The sequence below is a fragment of the Xiphophorus couchianus genome, chromosome 14, assembly GCF_001444195.1.
Source record: "Xiphophorus couchianus chromosome 14, X_couchianus-1.0, whole genome shotgun sequence".
Classification (NCBI taxonomy): domain Eukaryota; kingdom Metazoa; phylum Chordata; class Actinopteri; order Cyprinodontiformes; family Poeciliidae; genus Xiphophorus; species Xiphophorus couchianus.
In genome coordinates, this window is record NC_040241.1 from 20,397,058 (window position 1) to 20,417,628 (window position 20,571).

General features: G+C 36.4%; 1 protein-coding gene and 1 long non-coding RNA gene across 14 annotated transcripts in view; both read right to left on the reverse strand.

Moving 5' to 3' along the window:
• Positions 1-15,994, reverse strand: part of dysf (dysferlin, limb girdle muscular dystrophy 2B (autosomal recessive)) — an 88,076-nt gene extending 72,082 nt beyond the window's left edge. For 8 of the 13 annotated variants that reach the window (XM_028039171.1, XM_028039169.1, XM_028039163.1 and 5 more), the window contains exons 1-7: positions 15,698-15,993; positions 4,918-4,973; positions 4,292-4,383; positions 3,327-3,432; positions 2,260-2,383; positions 1,908-2,164; positions 817-945 (exon numbers count right to left, since the gene is read on the reverse strand). In XM_028039171.1, the coding sequence (XP_027894972.1) occupies positions 817-945; positions 1,908-2,164; positions 2,260-2,383; positions 3,327-3,432; positions 4,292-4,383; positions 4,918-4,973; positions 15,698-15,785 (852 nt within the window). In that variant the 5' untranslated portion in view covers positions 15,786-15,993. Of the gene's footprint in view, positions 1-816; positions 946-1,907; positions 2,165-2,259; positions 2,384-3,326; positions 3,433-4,291; positions 4,384-4,917; positions 4,974-12,462; positions 12,855-15,697 lie in introns of those variants that run through there. The other 5 variants (XM_028039168.1, XM_028039170.1, XM_028039162.1 and 2 more) reach the window with 2 other exon arrangements.
• Positions 15,995-17,832: 1,838 nt separating this feature from the next.
• Positions 17,833-20,230, reverse strand: LOC114157941 (uncharacterized). The gene is made up of 3 exons (XR_003598296.1): positions 19,721-20,230; positions 19,589-19,611; positions 17,833-18,771 (listed from the first exon to the last, which is right to left on the reverse strand). It is a non-coding gene; the product is annotated as an uncharacterized LOC114157941 (long non-coding RNA).
• Positions 20,231-20,571: the final 341 nt, after the last annotated feature.

A 20,571-nucleotide genomic window follows, 5' to 3' on the forward strand; every position in this document is an offset into this window, starting at 1 on the left:
TACATTAAAGAAGCGATATTTTAATTTTAGAAATATGTTCATATGATTTTTGCCTAATTTTTACAGTTTGAACAATTATGTTCTACTTTGTTTTCTATTAAATGTTTTTATTTCACTTCCAGCAACAAAAATAAGAATTTTCTTCTAAAACCCAAAAGCTGCGTTTAATTAATGGATGTGCCCAAGTGTGTTTCTGGGTAAAAAGTCACTGGATGTTTGTGGCATTTTCTGAAATAAAATAAAAGCAACAATTCTTTGAGTTGTATTTCACATTTTCAGGTTAAGAAGATAAAACTTGCTGTGGAAATCTCAACCTAATTACATAAAGTGTGAATATTTTCTTCATATGCCCAAGAACAGAGCTGGGTAGTAACTACTTACATTTACAGTACTTAAGTAACTTCTTTGAAAAACTGTACTTTTAGGAGTATTTTTACTACGCTGTACTTTTTATTCTTACTTTATTTATTTATTTTATTATGATCTATTTCTTCTTTTACTTGAGTAAAATTTCTGGATTTTCTACCCATTAAATTAAAAACAAGCATGTTTTAACCAGAAATCCAACAAATACAGACACACACCTGCAGTTTTTGTTAAAGCTTCATAAGTTTTCTATTGAAAAAAAAAAAGATTTGGAAACATTTTCTGTCACCTGATTTCTTTTATATATATTTTTTATGAATTATTGTCATTTTGGTCCTTGAAATAACAAAATTTCCACTTAACTTTATGTTTTGGTGTGTCTGTTTTGTAATTTTTAAAAAATGGCCCTCGGGCCTCACATTGCACACCGCTGCAGTAAGAGTTCCTTACCTCATCGAAGACTGGGTTGTTTCCCTTTCTGATGCGGGTTCTCTTAGTCTGCCCGGCGACTGCCACCTTCACTACGGGTTTGATGTTGACTCCAGGTAACTGTCGAGCTTCAACGACCCGAACACGAACCTGAGCAGAAACGGTTTGTTGAGCGAGAATTGGTAAACAACGGCTTCCTTACAACACCGAGTGAAACTGGTTTTCTGAAGCCACGCTGCTGGCAAATGTTCCTGAATCAAAAATGTTCTTTTGTATTAATGTCTTTTTAAAGCTATTAATTATTGCTTCCAGAGGTCATTAAAGGTCAAACATCCCGTCCATATTTACTAAATGAAACATATTTTGTGTCAATCAACTGTGCAGCAAAAAGTACCATTTGTGCATTCATGATTTCTAAGATTTTACTTGAAAAAAGTTTCCATTATCTGTTTTTGTATGACAGAGTATTAGGGCAATACTAAGAAAAAGTAAAATAAATATAATTACAAGAACAAATTTAGTATGTTGCGAGAATGGAGTTGTACAGCAATAAAGTTGAAATAAAGGAGAATAAATTAGTAAAACTATGAGAATAGTCATAATATTTTGAGAAGTAAAATTAGGAAAATAAAGTCATACAGGAATAAAGTCAAAATAATACCAGAATAAAGTTGCAATAACAGGAGAATAGTCATAATATTTTGAAAATAAGGTTAAAATAATTAGAAAATAAAGCTGCAATAATATTTTGAAAATAAATTAATATTACAAAAATAATATCAGTATCAATAGCAGAATAGTCATATTTTGAAAATGCAGTTACAAAATTACGAGAATAAATTGTAATATTATCTTGTACTTAATTTTCTTAATATTAACTTTATTCTCGTTGTTTTATTTTATTTGCTCCAATACTCTGTCATAGTTTTGTATCAGTTGAATTTGTATTTCCGTTTAATTTTTAACATGATTTTCACTGATAACCTGCAGAGTCAGTTTTAACAAGAGTTCTTGACTTGACCTTGAAACATAAATTCAGATTTGTTTACAACAGGCAGTCAGTGAAGTTACATTTCATGCCTGTTTGAATCCTTTACGGTATAAAGCTCCACCTGTATGTCCTGAGGTTTGTTGGCCAGCTGTTTGGGCTGACTGCTGGTGCCTCTCCTCCTCTTCCTCAGCCCTCCATGCGTGTTGTAGGCCGGCGGGAAGCGTTTGGGCGTCTGGTTGGTGGGCGACTCCTGGCCAGGAGGCCCTGGGGGGCCGACGATCACCAGGGACTGACTGTCGTCAACTCCCGGTTCCTCCGCAGGCTCCACCATGATCATGCTCTCTGTGTCCTCCTCGCCCAGAGTATCCAGAGAAATCACTGGGTGGAAAACGGGCGGCCATGTTTTATTAGAAGAAAACCCAACTGTTGTCATGTGTGCGGTTATTGATTAGCTTTTACGCAGATCATCTTACTTGTAACTGTGTCCAGCTCTATGTTGGGGTTGCTGTGAGGAAGGGACTCCGGCTGTGAGGGAGGATGGAAAACGGGAGCCGATCCTGGAGGAGGGATGTAGGAGACCTGCAGGGTCAGCGTGGCCTGGTGGACGCAAAGCATTGTGGGTTGGCACAGAGTGTAGCTTTGTTTCCATCACAAATCTGTGAAAAATCTTTGTTATATGGACCCCCTGGAGAGCTTGATGTCACGCCCCCATCTCGATATGGAGGGCCAAAAGCTGCTTGCTAACAACGACTAGCATTGGTTTTAGCCGTTAAGTTATCAATGTAACGGACTAAATCTTAAATGTGATATAAAAGATAAATTTGTGCTTAGCTGCTAATTGTCAACACTGCAACAACTAGGTAAGAGCAGAAAAAAGTTTTAATTAAGAAAAAAAAATAGCGAGGGAGAGGGAAGTAGTTCAGTTATGCTAGCGTGACTTTGAAAACCTTAACATGTAGATGTGATGTGGGATTTGTTCTATTTTGGTTCAGGTAAAAAAAAATTAAAATGTGACCTAAACACCAACTTTAACAGATAATCAGTAGAGCAGGCGTTTAAATTAGCTGTGTTAGCTTAGCTAATGGCAGCAGTAGCTAATCAACCACAGTGATTGCTTATTAATAATAGCAAAAAAATAAACATCAAGCCTAAAACCATAAAACTGAAACTGACTGAATGTTCTGCTTTTTGTGAAGGAAATGTTTGAGTGGTTTTTTTGGGTTGAATCATGATACGTCTGTGTGTAGCGTAGTTCACGTAGAGCGCGAGAAAGAAGTGGCTTTGAGTTATTCTTTAATGTTTTTTTTCCATTATTTTTCCTTTTGCTGTGGCGCACTGCACAAAATTAATAAAACCTACATCTCCAGGTTTCATTTAGTTAACAGAATTGTTCGGCTATGTTTAATATTTGAGCTGCATGTAGATTAGCTTAAATTAAATGAGTTTTGGTGGCATGGAGTTTAGTGTGACTTATTGTTTCTCGTATGTTTATGGATCAGTGATATTGACGTGTTGGAGTTGTATCAGTTGATCGGCTCACCCCGGTGTTGTTCCTCTTTGTGTCCAACAGGGAGACGGTGAAGGTGGCAGCAAAGTTGGGAGAGTTGAGAACGTCTCTGAGACCGAGGCGACATTCACCCAGAAACCTGATCAGACCAGTGAAGACAAACATTTACATGGACTTTTCTTTTAAAATAATCCCATTCAGTAAACCCAGATTACACACAATGACATGGTTTTACTCCTATTTGTAAACAGTACATCCATCCAAATCTTTACCATACATTGCTGGCAGAGTACTCAACATATTTTTACTCAAGTAAGAGCAGAAATACTTTATAATAAAATTACTCAAGTAAAAATAAAAAGTACAGCGTAGCACTCATATAAGTAAATTTTTTCCAAACATTTCCTCAAGTGAATGTAACTGAGTAAATATAACTACCCAACTCTGGTTCCTGGAGACGAAGAAGGAGTGCAGCTGATGGAAATGTTGTTTAATACCGAAGCTTTACTCCTTGCAAAGTCACATCATAACTATAATACTAAAATTGTAAGATGAATACTTTAGTTTCAAATTGCCTTGTGAAATTTTATTTTTGTGTTGTAGTTTCTCACCTCCTCCTCAAATTTTTTTTCTCAAATTATAATTTTTTGCACATTGTTTATTTAGAAAAAAATCACAAAAATTTGTTTAGTTATTTTATTGTTTCTATTTATCTTGTTAATGTGTTATTAACATATTTTGCAGACACTTGTAAACTTTAATTTAACGAAAAATACACAAAAACACCTAAGTGTCAGTAGTTTGATGTATCAACATTGATAGTAGCAATATTGGCAATACTGGCTCTGTATTTATTTGTATCGGGTCAATACCAAAATATTCTCCTCTAGAAATAATAACTGGAACTAAAACTGTTCAAACAACTTGCTGACTTATTGCTAATGCACAAATATGAACTCTTCGTAAAAGCTAACAGTGAGACATTTTAAATTTTGTACCTGTTTCTTCCCATTTTCTCATGATCTTTGACCACACAGTGAATTTCTGCTCCAGAGTCCAGAGGAATCCCCTTTAGGTCCCATTCAAATCCCTAACAGAGGGGAAATAACGTCATAAAAGCATTAAAATGTTTTATCTGCATAGAGAAATCAAAAGGTAAATTCTCAAAATAGAATAACTCTGAACATCACATAGATTTGGTTAAAATTATTCTAACATGCTATTTGCATGAGTATAGGGTTTTATGGTGCTGCTGGACTTTAGTTGTTTGAGTAAGTATTTTATTTAAAAGTCTGTATTTACTGGAAAATTCATTAACTTTGACTTATTCTACAGATTTCTGGTAGGTATAGATTAGCTTGTATGACAAAATAACAAATTTTCCATTTTGATTATCAATCAGACCAACATGTGTTTGAAAACATGGATGAAAAATTATTCTTAAAATCTGAAACTCCAGGAAAGAATATATTTATTCAGAAATATAAATTAATTGGATAATTAAAGGTAATACATGTATATACATATTAATATGTCAAAATATTGCAAGAATATTCTGGCATATTAGAATGTGAAGTTTCTCTTCAAGTTTGATATTTTGATAATTGGGTAACATGAAACCCACCTCGTTCCAGACCGGGTTGGGGTTGTTTTTAATGACCTTTGTCTTCTTCTTTGACCCTGAAGCAGAAAGAAAAAATGTTGGATAAGTAGCACAGTCAAATTGAAAGATTATAATTGACACTGCAACATGATATCGTTCTTAATCCAGGAAAATAAGAATATAATGTAAAAGGATTCCAGTGAAGCTGCTACTTGAAAATTCAATAAATAAATGTTGTTCTATTAGATAAATGAGTCGTTTTGAATAAATTAAGCTGAAAAACAGCTGAACTCTTGTTATACAATCACTTTTCAGCTTTATGCTACATCTTCATGGAACCAGCAACAGAAAAACAGCAACTTAAAGTTGCTGTTGTCTCAATTTTTACATTATAGATGTCACCAGGTGACTCTGAACAGATACATGTGTGGATGTGCCAAAACTTTCTCCAGCTGAACAGAAACAAAGCTAAAGTTTTTAATTTTTGAACTTCAGGAGGAACGATACCACAGCTGGAAACTAGAGATCAGGTCTAAAATCTAGGAGTAGTGATGAACTCTGACCTGAACCTTCAGAGTCACATAAAGACAGTTACAAAGTCGGCCTTCTATCACCTGGAGAACATTTTCTGGATAAGAGGTCTAATGTCTCAGAAAGGTCTATGGAAATTCATTTATCTTTAGTCGCATCAATTACTGCAACAGTTTCTTCACAGATCTGACTAAAAAAATCTATCAGATCCGGAATGCTGCAGCTGGTGTTCTGAATAGAACCAGGACGTTAGAGCACATCACCCAGTTCTAAAGTCCCTACACTGGCTCTCTGTAGCTCAAAGAATAGACTTTAAAATACTGTTGTTAGTTTATAAATCACTAAACAGTTTGGCACCACAATACATTAAAGATCTCCTGCCTTCCAGAACTCTCAGGTCTTCTGGTTCTGGCTCTGCTCTGCATCCCCAGAACCAGAACCAAACATGGAGGAGCAGCATTCAGCTTCTATGCACCAAAAATCTGGAACAAACTTCCAGAAAACTGCAAAACAGCCGAAATACGGAGTTCATTTAAATCTAGACTAAAACCCACCTGATTAGAGCTGATTTTGAAACGTCATAGATGAAATATTATTCAATTTATTTTATGTTTATTGATTATTTTTATTGTGGCATTTGACTAAGTGTAATGCTTGTTGCGTCTTTCATAATTGGTGACTGTACATTTTATATTTTTTATGATGTAAAGCACTTCGAACTTCCTTATTGCTTAAACGTGTTGTATAAATAAACGTGACTTTTTTCATGTTATTTAATACAGACATGTTTCTACTCAATGTACTTAGGGTTGAATCTCTGCTTCATATGGACTGCGTTGTCTTCTAGTCTTTCTTCTCTTCAATAGGACATTTTATTGATATCTGAAATCAAAACCTAATCAGTACCAACTTTGATTTCAAAGCTAACCTGAGCTTGGTTTTTTTTTAATCGGTTCTCAAATAACAACCACCAACAAACAATGTCCTTATGTGTGTGTGTTATCTTTCTGTCACTTCCTGCAACATGAAGTCCTGAGCTCTGATTTCCTGCCCTGTCAGGCAGAAAGTGAGGCGGGAGGGTCAGACAGGACAATGAACTGCCAGAATAGGTTATCAACCACAGAGGAGCCCTAAAGATCTAAATTCAGTTCATAGTATTTATACAGAGGTCATCCCAGGACAAACTATAAACACACACACAGGGATGTGAACCATCGCCGGTTATTGATGAAGACCTTTACCATTATTTTTGTTCAGTTTCAATGGATAAGAGGAACAAATCCAGACGCAGAGTTTGATTCAACCAGACAGAAGGAAATAAAAACAATGCTCATTGTGTCGTTCATGATGCAACTGGACACAATTGGAGAAACTGTCCCAAAGTTCAAGGACTTTAATCTATCATGAACTGCGTTTCAGTTCAACAAAGAAAAATCAAAGAAGTGGAATTAAAAAATAAATGTCCTTTTTCAATAAAATGTTTTTATGTCCAAGAAATTTATAATTTTTGTGTAAAACGTGTGTAATTTGACTCAGTCCTAATTGCATAGATGAAATAACACATTATGATTGTTTCATTCCTTAAATACCTAATGAATGTAATTAGCATCAAACCTAAATTTACACTAATGCAAAGTTTAAAATTATAATCTCTGCGGAATTTAACCCCCGATTGACTGGAAAACCATGAGTAGCACACATTTTTTTGTAAAACTGGACATAAATTCAGGATTACGATATTACTGATTAAAAACAACGAGACTTTTGATCAATCTTTGAGCATTTTTTCTTGAGTGAGTGGTGTTCAAACCTTTTGTCCTAATGGCCAAAATAGTCAAGTTAAAAGCACATGCAGGTTCTTTTATGATTTTTTTTAATTAAATGCAAAAATTTATGTGACTTTTATTGTCTTATCTGCTCAGATGATTAATTACTAATTATTAACTGTTTTTTAGCAAAGGGTCATAAAAAGTAAATACTTTGGGGGGGTTGAGGGTCTGATTACTTTCTGAGAAAGAGTTGATATATTTGTAGTCTTATAAAACTACAAAATCACTGCAAATGCAAAAATCACTTTAGACGTAAATGAATGTTTTAACTTTTTTTTTGTAAATTTAAGATTTTATTTGTCTGCAAAAATTATTAATCTAAATCAATTGAAAACAAAATTATCCATCTGCATCAATCACCTGTGCTTACAGGTCACTTTTGCCTCACTCTAGAGTGTGGCCCCTCTCTACACTCTGTAGAGAGGGGCCACACAAAATCATTCAGAGGGCCACGGATGGCCCCCCGGACCGCACTTTGGACACTCCTGATCTCCATTGATTCCAAAAGTTAAAAACAAAAACACACCATTCCCCACCTCTTGTAATGCACACCCTCAAAATCTTGTTTTCTTTCCTGTTTTTCCCACTTCTATCACCCAACACACAACCCACACATGGTCAACAAAGTGCAAACACACACACACGCACATTGAGAAGCTCCTACGTAAGTGGACCTCCGTTCTTAGAGGATATCTTAAAAAACATCTCCGCCCTTCCACACACAGGTCGAGAGGTTGCGTTGCTTTCTGTGTGTGAAGCCCTAAAATGTCCCTCGGGCTGGTATCTGAGTTTGAATCTGAGAGGAAGTAACGCAGCAGCATTAACTTCCCGGCTGGTTCAGCTTGGCACATTTTCTGTCATGATCTGAAAATAGAACAGGGAGCAGAGTGAACCCGGTGAAACCCAAGTTTAGATCTGCACGGCCCCGTGTGTTTGTCTGTCTGTCAGTCAGCATTACTGCGTGTTATTTAAGGAGCAGGAGCCGGCGAGTAGCTAGCTCTTGTCTTACAGCACCATTGTGCATAAACACCAATATGGTATGAGCCGCAGTAGTTTTCATTTTTCCATCGAATTGTGCAAATTGGAATTAAATTATCTTAATGGAAGCAGGCCAATTTAAAAAAAAACAACAACAAAAACTCAGTTTTTTGTTACATTTTTGCGCTAGACTAGCTAGGTTTCAAATGTGACGCAATTCTTTGTCAATATTCCACTGCTGCCGTAAAAACACAACTTCGCAATTGCTGTGTTTACCTTTGACAAGAAACGCAATGAAAATCACATATAAATAAGTTTATTGACGCAATAAAAGAACAAACTTTCCCCCATACCACTGCTGTTTTCTTCTCCTTTCCGCCAGCAGAAGCGTTTGGTTGTTGATCACATGACTCCTGTGTTGCAAAAGTTTCCACCCCAAATTTTATTTTCGTAACTCCACTTTGGTCAATGTAAACGCAGGTGTGTTTTTTCAGCTGTATTAAATTTTGTGCATTTTGCAAAACCAAGTCAACACTTTTTTTGCATCACACAAGTCATGTGATCAATGACCGGATGTTACTACTGTCGGAAACGGCGAAGAAGACAACAGGAAGTAGTAAGAGGATGACAGCAATGACTTATGTGAACAAACTTATTCACCTGTGATTTTAATTCTTATTTAATAGAAACACTGTGAAAATGTGTGTTTTTTTATTTTTCAAGATCAGCCAAATATTGACAAAGTTTTGCGTACATTTATAAGGGAAATGCAAAAACTCAAAAATCTTGAGTTTTTTCAAAATTGGCAACTTTCCATGGAGCAAATTTGCTTTCATAATTCCAATTTGTGCAGATGTATGATCAATGGAAATTAAATTATACAGTCAACAGATAAAAGACGACAGATTATAATCAGCAGTGTTTCTAGTTTTTATTCCTGGTTTGGATGGATGAGAAAACTTATTGTTTCTCTGGAAGTCCTTCACTCTGCACACAAACACAAGCACTTGCTGTCAAATTCAACCACTTTTGCACCTGTAGACAAACAGATGCAGGAGTGAGGAAAAGCGATCCACACAATATCATTAAAGCATTACTAAATTCCAGCATCGGTGGTCAGAGTGACTTGATAACTTATAAATAAATAAACCTATAAATAAATAAATACAGTTTCCATAAACCAAAACCTTCTCTTCATGTTAATAATCTTCTACAGGAGGGAAAACCTTCAGATTCCAGTACTGACAGCAGCACTGCTATCTGCCCCTTCCTATGTTTATATCCCAAATGGGATTTATTACCTCCATACGATGACTCTGCCTGCTTCTCCTCCCACTATTTCCTTGCTGCTCCATTATAATGTCTATAAATGGACATGGTGTCTGTTTTCCAGAGTGAAGGAAATGCTCACTGCTAGTCCTTGAATGGTTTAAAATACAGACCTTTAAAATATCTGGGGTTGTGACGTTCATCACAAAGAACATGTCAGTGTAAAATTGTAATAAACTGTTTGGGATTGCCCTTTGAACTTTTGTACATTGTTTCCCATTATTTTAAAAGGGTCGAGGTTGTTTGCCCACCTGATAGTCCTGTAGACTCGTTTGATTGGGGACCATTTTGCAACATCAGTTATATTTTCAACTGGTGTGGTTCTCTTCCACAAATTAACTAAATCCTTTGAAAAACCAGTTCTTCTGGTGCTGCACCAAAAACCACTGAAGAAACAAGACAAAAACATCTGAAGAAGACACTGGCAGCTTCCTTCTACATAAAATTTAAACAAAAATGGAGTAGCGTCAGATTTTAGAGGTTGTAGGATTTCTCTTTTGTCTTTAGAAAAGACAACAAGCCATTTCTCTATTAGTGTGAGATTCCTGCATTTGTGTTGGTTGTATTATTTACCCAGAATGCCCTGCGCTGTAGACTTCTTCCTGCTTTTGGAGGGGACTCCGCGCCACTTGGCATAGGCACATGCATTCCAACTTCACCAGAGTTCACTTTAACCAAACCAGGACCTAGGTTTATAGGCAGACCAGAGTAAAGTTTTTGGTCCACATCAGAGTCTGATTATGCCTTCACACCTCTCCAAGTGAAGAGGAGTTGGATTAAAGCAGATTAAACAGGCCTGGTGTGAATGCACCCTTAAATAAACACGCAAGCCCAGCGCTAGCAGGAGAAACAGTTTGTCTTTTTTTGCCAAACACCAATGAGAAATCAAACAATCACTAAAATTTGGCGTCGCTCCATTTTTGTTTACATTTTTGAAGGAAGTTGTGCTCAGTGTCTTCTTCAGAGGTTTTTGTGTTTTTTCCTTCAGTGGTTCATTGTGTAGCGCCCCCACAGGTGAGGAGGGGAACAGGATTTCAAAGGATTTGGTTTGTTTGACACAGTGCAGTGTGGAAGAAAACCAGAGTAGCTGATAAGGTAACAAATGTAGCAATTTTGGTCCCAAATCAAACCGAGTCACCGGGCTATCAGGTGTGAAAACACTGTTAGTGTGATAGACCAACACAAAGTGGTGCAGAACTGTGGAGTGAACCCGGCAAGTTTAGATCTGCACGGCCCCAGGTGTTTGTCTGTCTGTCAGCCAGCATTGCTGCATGTGTTATTTAAGGAGCAGGCGTCGGCGAAACAAAAGTGTTAAAGTTTAAAGTGTGACATCATGTTAGTATAAATTTAGCTGTTCTGTGAAAACCTCAGAGGAAAGTTGGGTACTTAGCCAGACAAGGAGCTGAAGGGAAAATGGAAACTAATTCACATGAAAAGTGGATGGAAACATTGCAATTAGGTGGTATAAATCAAAGAATATCATTGGATTACAATGGCCTAGTCAAAGTACAGACCTAAATCCAATTGAAAATCTTTGGGAAAGACCTAAAATTAATATTTATATACAGCCTCTATTCAATTGTAGCTACATTGTGTCTAAATGTGTTAAGAAGCTTTAAGTTCAAGCTTTCAAAGCTCATCATCCAATCAAACTTCACCTCAGGAAAAGGAAACATGCCACATCAATAATGCTAAAGAGTTTTAGGTCAGTCACTGAAGTAGAAATTAATCTTTGTGGCTGAAGTGTTGTGTTTTGTTTTGAATGCCGTGTCCATTTATCACTTTGTTTTAGCAGTGAGATTAGATATAAGTTAGGGCTGCAGCAGGGAGGTAAATGTCTGATGGCACCAGGAAATTGTGTTTGGACAAAGGCAGGAAGTTAAGCGCAGAGTTCGCCTCATTAAGGAGGCAAACACCGACTTATGGAAAGTACAAAAAAAGTTGGACAAACAAGATGATGGAGGGCAGGTAGAACAGCTGTTTACCTTTGTTACCCATTCAGTCATACAGTTGTACATTTGTACAATGAGGTAAAAGACTGAAAGCTAAAATGCTAGCTTAAGTCTTAAAATGTAGAAACAATTAAGTTGGTGTAAGAAAGATTGCAAATAAAAAATATTGAAGGGCATTAGCATTTTAGCACTGATTTTGCTAATGCTTATATTTCTCCTCACTAGAATCAGATTAGCATCTTCGCTAAGCTAAGCAAGGCTAATATGTTACCTTATCTTAGACAGTGGTGACAAATATTAAACCTTGACAAATGTATAAGTGAAAAACTTAGCAATCAGTGCTACTATTTGGAGCTTAGCACTGTAACTAACACAGATTTGCTTTTTAAACCATTTTATCAGGTAAATAAATTTGTGTCTACGCTAGGCTAAAGAAGACTAATGTCTTGACAACGTGTTACTCAAATAAACAAAAAAGGTTATAGTAACATAACATAAATAAAAACTTTTAGTGGTAATGAATCCTATTGCTAGCATAGAAATGCTTCCTCTCTATAATTTTATTTAATAAAGCAAATTAGCATCTTGTTTGAGCCAAACCGGAGTGGGTAGGAGAAACAACAATAACACATTTAATATTATAGTAATTATAGTCCAAGACATTCAAGAAGTAAGCAAGTTAGCATACTTCTTAAAGTGCATATATATATATATATTTACTTTATTAATTATATTATCATTACACACCCCTCAAAAAATGACAATTTATGATTTTTCTAGAGAAATCAACTATTTAAATTCTTAACATTTGGGATTAGTCCTGAGATTTGCTTGTCTGTGTTCATTTTTTTTAAAATTATTCTGTATATTAATGAATTCCTTCTATAAAAAAGGAGGTTTTGGATGTTTTGACACATTTCGCCAAAGCCCCAGAGCTGCCCCCTTACCTCTAAACGTGACACTGGCCAGAGGGTCAGATCGCCTGAGGTTGTTAGCCCGCTGAAGTACGCAGCGCAACATGGCTAAAGAAGAATCCAACTGGGATGAAGGGCTGAAAAAAGTCCCTTGGATCTGACAGTTTCAGATCTGAATGAAAGAGAAGTGACCGAGTTCAGAAGGTCGAAAAGATCCAGGGCGGAAGAAGCAATGGCTTACATAACGAGGCATCCACAATAATCAGCCTTGGATGGGAAATAAAGATCTCAGCTTCTTCTGGAAAAAAATCTCCACCAGATGAAGTTGTTTAAGGGTAAAAAATGAAGCTGATTATCCACGGATTGTCCTCTCACTCTGTCTGTTTCAGTGTTTTCTGGTTTCTTTCTCTCTCTGAATCTCTGGTGGAGAAAAACTGCAAGCCTGTCAGGAACACACACCTCACATTCAAAGGAAATCTCAACATTTCCTGTTCTCTTTTCCTCTCTTATCTCCTGATTGTTTCCTTTTCAGCCAAATATTTGCCAGAAAAAAATCGGTTTCTACTCCCTTCACTCATTTTGTCTCTGTGTGTAGTTGTTCTTTTGGTAAATGTTTAGGTCTGATTTTAATCTGATCTTTTCAGTAAAACAAAACGGCTAAAATCTTGTTTTCAAAACTGCATTACAACCTTTATTAACCTCTAAAATATGTTACGGCATTTGAGAAAATCTGCAGGTTTATTTAAGATTTCAACAGACACGTTGTCTGAAAATGAAAGCATATAATCAAAAAATACAAAATTGATTTAATAGATAGTTACTGGTTTAGAAATGTAGTTACATAAACAGAATGTTTTTGCTTTTGTTAACTGTATTAAACATCATTTACCTTTTCAGGCAAATTGTTTGACTAACCTTTATTAAAATTTATTTCATTTTATTCTAAAATCACCAGTTTTAGGTCCATACCACGGTAAATACAAGCACACACAATAAAATAGCGCCGCCTACTGGTGGCAAACTGTGGACACAATGTTCCATTACTTCGGAGAGAAAGCGAAACTAAAATTCACAACAAAGTAATTTCTACGGCTTTAATACAGTTGATAAATACTTTTTAATACTTAGTAGAGAAGCTATAATCAAAATACTTTTTGATACATTTTTTTAGAAATACAAAACTAAATTTCGTCAAATAAAAACAATTCTTAGAGGTGATGCAATTAATTTCAAATTAATTATAATTACTATAAAGCAAGCCTACATACATATTATAGTATATATTAAGAAATTATGCATAATACTAATATTAATATATTGATGATGACATAAGGCAAAAACGTGTACATAAAACAAATTAAAACATTAACAATTAGAGGCAACCACACGATTTATGAATGGAGTCGGAGTTAATAAGGTAGTCTCACTCACACTCCTATTTGATAATTAATAATTTACTTTATTAAATAAAATTATAGAGATGAAACATTTCTATGCAAGCAATAATGTCAGTTATCAGTACAAGGTGTTTATTTCTGTTAATATTTTCATATTTTTACTTGATGTCCATACATTATAGCCTTTTTAGCCTAGCATAAATAAAAATGTATTTACGAAATAAAATGCTTTAAGAAGCTTAAAAAAGGACAAAAACAATCTGTGCTAGCAATAGTGTTAATTACTAAAAAGTATTACAAATTGCTAAGTTTTCAGTTATGTATTTGTAGCCTTACTTAGCTTAGCAAAGATGCTAATCTGGTTCTAGTGAAGAGAAATATTAGCGCTAGCGATGTCAGTGCTAATATGCTAATATTAGTAGTGGATGATTTAGACATTATCTTATCTGTATATATTTATTGTATATATTTGTGCATATGTGTATAAATATTTTCATCGATGTGAATAGTTACACACAGTGTTAGCGAGGGTCTTCAGTGATGTATTTGGAACTATGTGACATTACATTATAACACTGAGGTTTAAGTTAAATTTCTTGGCCAACATTTGGCTAGTATTTGGTGTCAAATATGAAAATAAAGAGTAGAACAACACACGTTGTATAAAAATGGATTACTGACAACTGGGTGGCAAATAATTCAGCAAGTGTTCATAATGGTTTATTCAGGTCCAGATTCTTGCCTGGATAGTCACAAGTTGGTCTTTGTGTCCTGCAGGCTCTGGCATATATGACACAGGGAAACCTTTGTACTCAAACAGTGTCATAAGTTTAAAGCACGGTCAGAGAACTCAGTCGTACTAAATGTTTACTTAAGATGAATGAAGCAACCAATCTGTAGGTAAAACTGTATTTTCAGCACCTGGAAAAATCAGTTTGTGGTGTACTTTGTACTGACAAAGTATAAAGTACTTTTAGTAGTCTAACAATCACTGACAATTGATTGTCAGGGATTGTGGTGTACTTTGTACTGACAAAGTCCCTGACAATCAATTGTCAGTGACTGTTAGATTTAACACGCCATTGTTTTTTTATTTTTAAGTAGTTAGGAGGCAAGGTGGCAGGACTTGAAACTGCTGCTGCTGCGCAAGTTACTCAACAGGTAACCAAAGAATGAATGAGTTGCTAGGTAACCAAAGAGCGAGTGAGTTAGTTGATTCCGCCCAGCGAGCTTAGCTAGCCAGGAGAGGTTGAACAGCTAAAGTCTTTTTTTCTGCCTATCAGTTCAGTGAATATTCTATATATTGATTATTCTATCAGACGTATTATCTATTGATATTGATCAAATGTCTACCGCAAAGTATACTATTACTGATATACTGTCCAGCTCTACCTAGATAGTAGGTATAACACCTGAAAAGTGGTCAGTTTAAGAAATTTTGTCTGTCTAGTAACTTTTTATTGGTTTCAGTCTAATTGTTGGACCAGCTGCTTCAGTTCAGTGCCTCATGAGCATGACTGTGAGAGGGAGGGGTGTTGGGGTTCCCAGAGGATAAACTCTGCTGAAAGACTGGTGCTAACTATAAACACAACCAGGCTTCAGAGGAAACAGTGACATTCTTCTTCCCTATCTGCCACTTCGTTCCCAATTTAGCTGCTCACTCTTTCCCGTCATCCTAACATCTTTCTGTGTCGGCCACACCCTATAAAACGCTAATATTAGAAAGGTTTACCTAATAACCTTGCAGCTATTTTAGAGTTTGATGACAACTTCAACTGGAAAAGGCCCCGATATATGCAAGCAAAGATATTCAGCTTTTTGTCCCATAATTTCTCTAGACTTTTACTCAAACACATGGTCGCCATCCATACCTTCATAGGTGACACTGCAGTAGGCATCGCTGATGTCGTCGTCCGGCGTTTGTAGGCGCTCCGCGCACAGAATGAACACACGCAGCATTGCTCAAACACACACAAGCACAGGTCCTTCAGATCCCATGAACACTAACACACACGCTGTGGTCCATATATCCCAAAGACACATCTAGGAAATCATGGAAGATCCATTTAAAGATAGAGAAGGAAATGAGAAGAGGAGGAATGAATAAGGGCTTGGAGAGCGACTGGTGGAGCAGCTGTCTCGCCCCCTCCAACCTCCAGCACTTGCACAGCCGAGCAATCGTCCACAAGCTGACTCATGCTCGGATACACACCGTCCCTTCAATCACAACTGGCTTAAAGGGCTACACACTCACAGAGTGGCCTTTATTTTCTAACCATCATCCTCCAAACAACATGCCACTGTTTATCTACACACTCCTCTGCTGGAACAATCAAAGCATCATACAGAAAATTAATTGGAGATTCAATTTGGACAAAATTTACTGGACAAGCAGAGCAGCTATGAGTATATAAATGATTTGATTAACGCTGGGCTGAGTGTATAAAAAGAGGCCTCAAGGAAAAGTGAATAAGGGCAAATTTTATATTTGAACCTTTGAAAAATAACACAATTTTCCACTTTAAATCTTTAAAAGGGTGATATTATGTATTTTTCTGTCACATATAAAACTGTTACAATAACAAAACTTACTGGACAAGAAATGATCCCAGACGTTGTAGCGATAAATGATAATATTGTTATTTGGAGACCATTTTGAAGTAATATAATGATAATGTCATAATAACGCAAGAAAAACACATTCAAAAGTCAGTAACCTTTAAATTAAAATTAACATTTAAACATGATAAATCAGGCAAATGGAAATTATTGAGCTCATTTTAGTTTGTCATACGATTCATCGATTTATTGCTAATTGTGACAAACCAAGACACAAACTGTCTTTTTGTTTATTTCAATCAAATTGTTGACATATTCATGACATGTTTGAGTACTTCTTTAACAACTGTTGAATAGATTTTGTTTGTATTAACAGTCTTATTTAATTGCTCTACAGACTGATTAGTGTTATTAAAAGAAAGAAGGGGCTGGTTTTCACCAATTTTCATGGCTAGTTTTCACCAATTCTTATGGCTAATTTTCACCAATTTTCATGGCTAGTTTTCACCAATTCTTATGGCTAGTTTTCACCAATTTTCATGGCTAGTTTTCAGTGTAGATTAGATCTTCTTTTGTGTTAAAATAGTACAAAGTAAACAGCACTCATTTCATGTATTTAAACTAAACTGTATGTATATCCAATCCATGGATAAAGTTTTTTAATGTCCTACTTCTAAACTAAACAGTTGTGGTAAAAACACACACTCCAGAAGTAAGTACTTTACATCGGGGCCTTTTACTGTAGTAATACTTAAATCATAAGGCAGAAAAAGACATTATTATTATAGACTATAAAATTAAATGTACAATTTATTGTCCAACTACATGAATCAAACCCAGAATCCCAACCCTTTGTGCCATATGACGGAGATAATCCGAATCTCATGGTTTGAATCAGTAAGCAAAGCGGTCAGAGAGAAAGGCAGTTAGGGGAATTCACAGTCTAAACTTTTGACTTTACAGACTGTAAAACTTCTCACAGTGACTTCACTTCACATATTTTCACCAACTGCCAAAGAATAATATTAAAAGCCAAAGTGTTATACATTCAGACAAGAACAAATGATGTTTGCTAGTCAGTGCAGGCTGGAATATGTCAGGAGGAGATTTCTGTTGCCCTTCTATTTATAATCCGACCCACTTGGCTGCAGGTATTTAGACAGTGTGTGTGTGTGTGTGTGTGTGTGTGTGTGTGTGTGTGTGTGTGTGTGTGTGTGTGTGTGTGTGTGTGTGTGTGTGTGTGTGTGTGTGTGTGTGTGTGTGTGTGTGTGTGTGTCCTGGTGGGAAGTTTGCTAACTTTAGAGTGGGGGATAAAGCTCAGTATGTTGACCCCACATTGTACGTTGTTGTTTAGCGAGAACCACTTGTGCAAAATTCACTTTTTGTACTTCCATTTGGGTCTCTCCTGTTTCTACAAACAAGCCAAGCACAATAAATACAAACAAAATACTGTTTTATGGTAATAGTTTAATATTTTTAGGTGGTTGGACAACAGGTCGTTTTAAAAACTTTACAATTATCAAGTCGCAGTGGCTGGGCAAGCACTGCCCGTTACCTAGCAACCCCAGACGAGCCCAGTCCGTCACTTAGCAACCCAAGCGGAGCGCCACCCACAGACGAGCAGCAAGCTAGCTAACTGATTTTACCGCTGTATTGAACAGGTGTTTTGTGATTGACTTACCATTCAGAAATCTCTTGCTACTTTCTTAATAGTTGTTCACGAGTCTTTACTTCTGCTTCTGAGTCTGATTCAGGGTAAAAGATGTACGGCCGTGGCCGTACAATTGCGAGTTTAATAAAGGTTGAGTTGGAGGGGCGTGGCCAGCAGCAGTTTATTTAGATTTAAAGTGAAAAGAGGCTCTAAAACTGCTAATTCTGAAAGGAGCATAAAATAAGACTAAAATCTCATTATCTAAGAATGATTTTGTGTAAAAAATGTAATTAACATGTTTTATACAGCACATATCTGTCCTTACCTGTTCACAGAAGCACTTAAGTATCAAAAATATTCCTGCTATTCATTGCTATTTAGAGAAACTAACCAATGGCATGAAATGAGACGTAGGGTGAGTTATGAGGCATCAGACAAAGTCCTATCTCTGAATAATTACACACAGAAACACCATAAAAAAGGACAGTATTACATCTTTAGGGTCATTTATATGTTCAATTTTAACTATGTGAAACCAACTTAGCTTCATTATATAGTCAAAAATATTTAATCAATATCAAAATCAAGCACGGTTGCTTTGCAGCAAGAAGGTCTTTGGTTCGAATCCCGTCTTGGTACCATTCTGCATGAGTCTCCTCCGATCCTCCTCCAACTCCAAAGTCTCTGACCGCAGCTTTTCTCCCGGCCAGCAGTCGGCAGTAGTTTGGAGTCCAACTGGGAGAAGAAGAAGAAGAACCGCTGACGTTAAAACTAGATTTTAAAAAATGTGATGTTATTCAAGCTAGAGCAGGGGTGTCGAACTCAATTTCACCAAGGGCCACTTCAGCATATTGGCCACCCTCAATGGGCCACATTGACGGTATAAATCAGGAATGCCCAAGTGCAGTCCTCCAGACTGCAACTTTTAGATGCGTCCCTGTTAAAACATACCCCAGACAAAAAGTTGACTTCCCTCATTAGCAGCAACTCAGTTCTGTAGAGGCCTATGAATGAGTCAATGATCCAGGTGTGTTAGAGAAGGAACGCATCTAAAGTTGCAGAGTGATAGGTCTGGAAAACTAGACTTGGGCAACCCTAGCATAAATGTATGAAAATACAATGTTAAAAATAAATTAAACAACACCTCATATTGTTAAATAACCGATTCTATGTATTCAAGTTTTAAATATTACACTTGAGTTTGCATGGATGTAAATTTACTGCTCAGTTTAAAAATTACAGTATTTTTAAACTGAGCAGTTTAAAAATATGCTCAGTATTTTTAAACTGCTCAGCTAAACTTCGCTCTTAGCTTGTTAGCTTGTCGATGTTTCAGTTTTATTCGCTGGGAAAATTATTCTTTGTCTGCTTTAAAGATAAGCAGACAAATAATAAAAACAAGTTTTGATATTAACTCTCAACTTCATTCACAAAACTTTTTCGTTATTTATTACACAACGAACATGTATTTCACATAAGAACAAAACAATGAGGTGATGTTGCCCGTCCTTGAACACAAAGCTGATCCCTCTTCACCCTGTCACCAACTCACACACATCCTCATTGTGTTGTGTTCTGTAAATAAACACAAAACAAGCAAAATCAGTAAACTATATGCATATTCCAGTATACTGAGTTTTGGTTTTACATTCATTTTATTTAAATTTAATTTGATCGTGCTTACCAATGTTTTCTGGCCGGATGTCTGGCATAGTTTTCCCCTGGTCAGTTCGTCCATGTCTGGTTTTAGTTCTTGTGCTGAAGAAATCCGCAAAACGGCGTGTAGATTTTCGTCAGTAATGCGCGATCTGTGCTTGGTCTTGTTTAAATTCATTATTGAAAACATCTGTTCGCACAGATAGGTGCTTCCAAACATGGACAAAACACAAGCTGCATGGAGTCGAAGCTGTGGCATCAAATCAGGGGGCAGGAGACGGTAAAAGTCCTCGATTGAAACATTACGGAACTTCGCTCTTTAGCTTGTTAGCTTGTCGATGTTTCAGTTTTATTCGCTGGGAAAATTAATAATCAGCTTGAGGTGACTCTGCTGCACTCCAGTGGCGAGAAGCCATAATGTTGGCTGGTAAGAATCGGAAGGCATTATGGCTGAGATGTAGTTTGTAGTCAATTCGTGCTCAAAACCTATTTTAAGTCAATCAATGGGGCTGTAAAACGGTGGTGGGGGGGAGAGGGCCACATACAATGACGTAGCGGGCCATATGTGGCCCGCGGGCCTTGAGTTTGACACATGTGAGCTAGAGCATTGAGAATTTGTTTAGGGGCAGTTAAACCAACTCCAGTATGCGCTTTACAAGTAGAATCAGGAGAAATGCCATTATGTATCAGAAGACAACAGATAATGGTTAATTATTGGATAAGTTTAAAAGGACATAATGAAGATCATCCAGTTGAGAAAGTATTAGAAAATTGTTGGGAAAGAGGAAAGGAACAAATTAATAGTTTTGGGTGGGTTGAGGATGACAGAGCAAAACCATTTAATGTATATAACAAAGAATTTAGTCCAACAGTAATGTG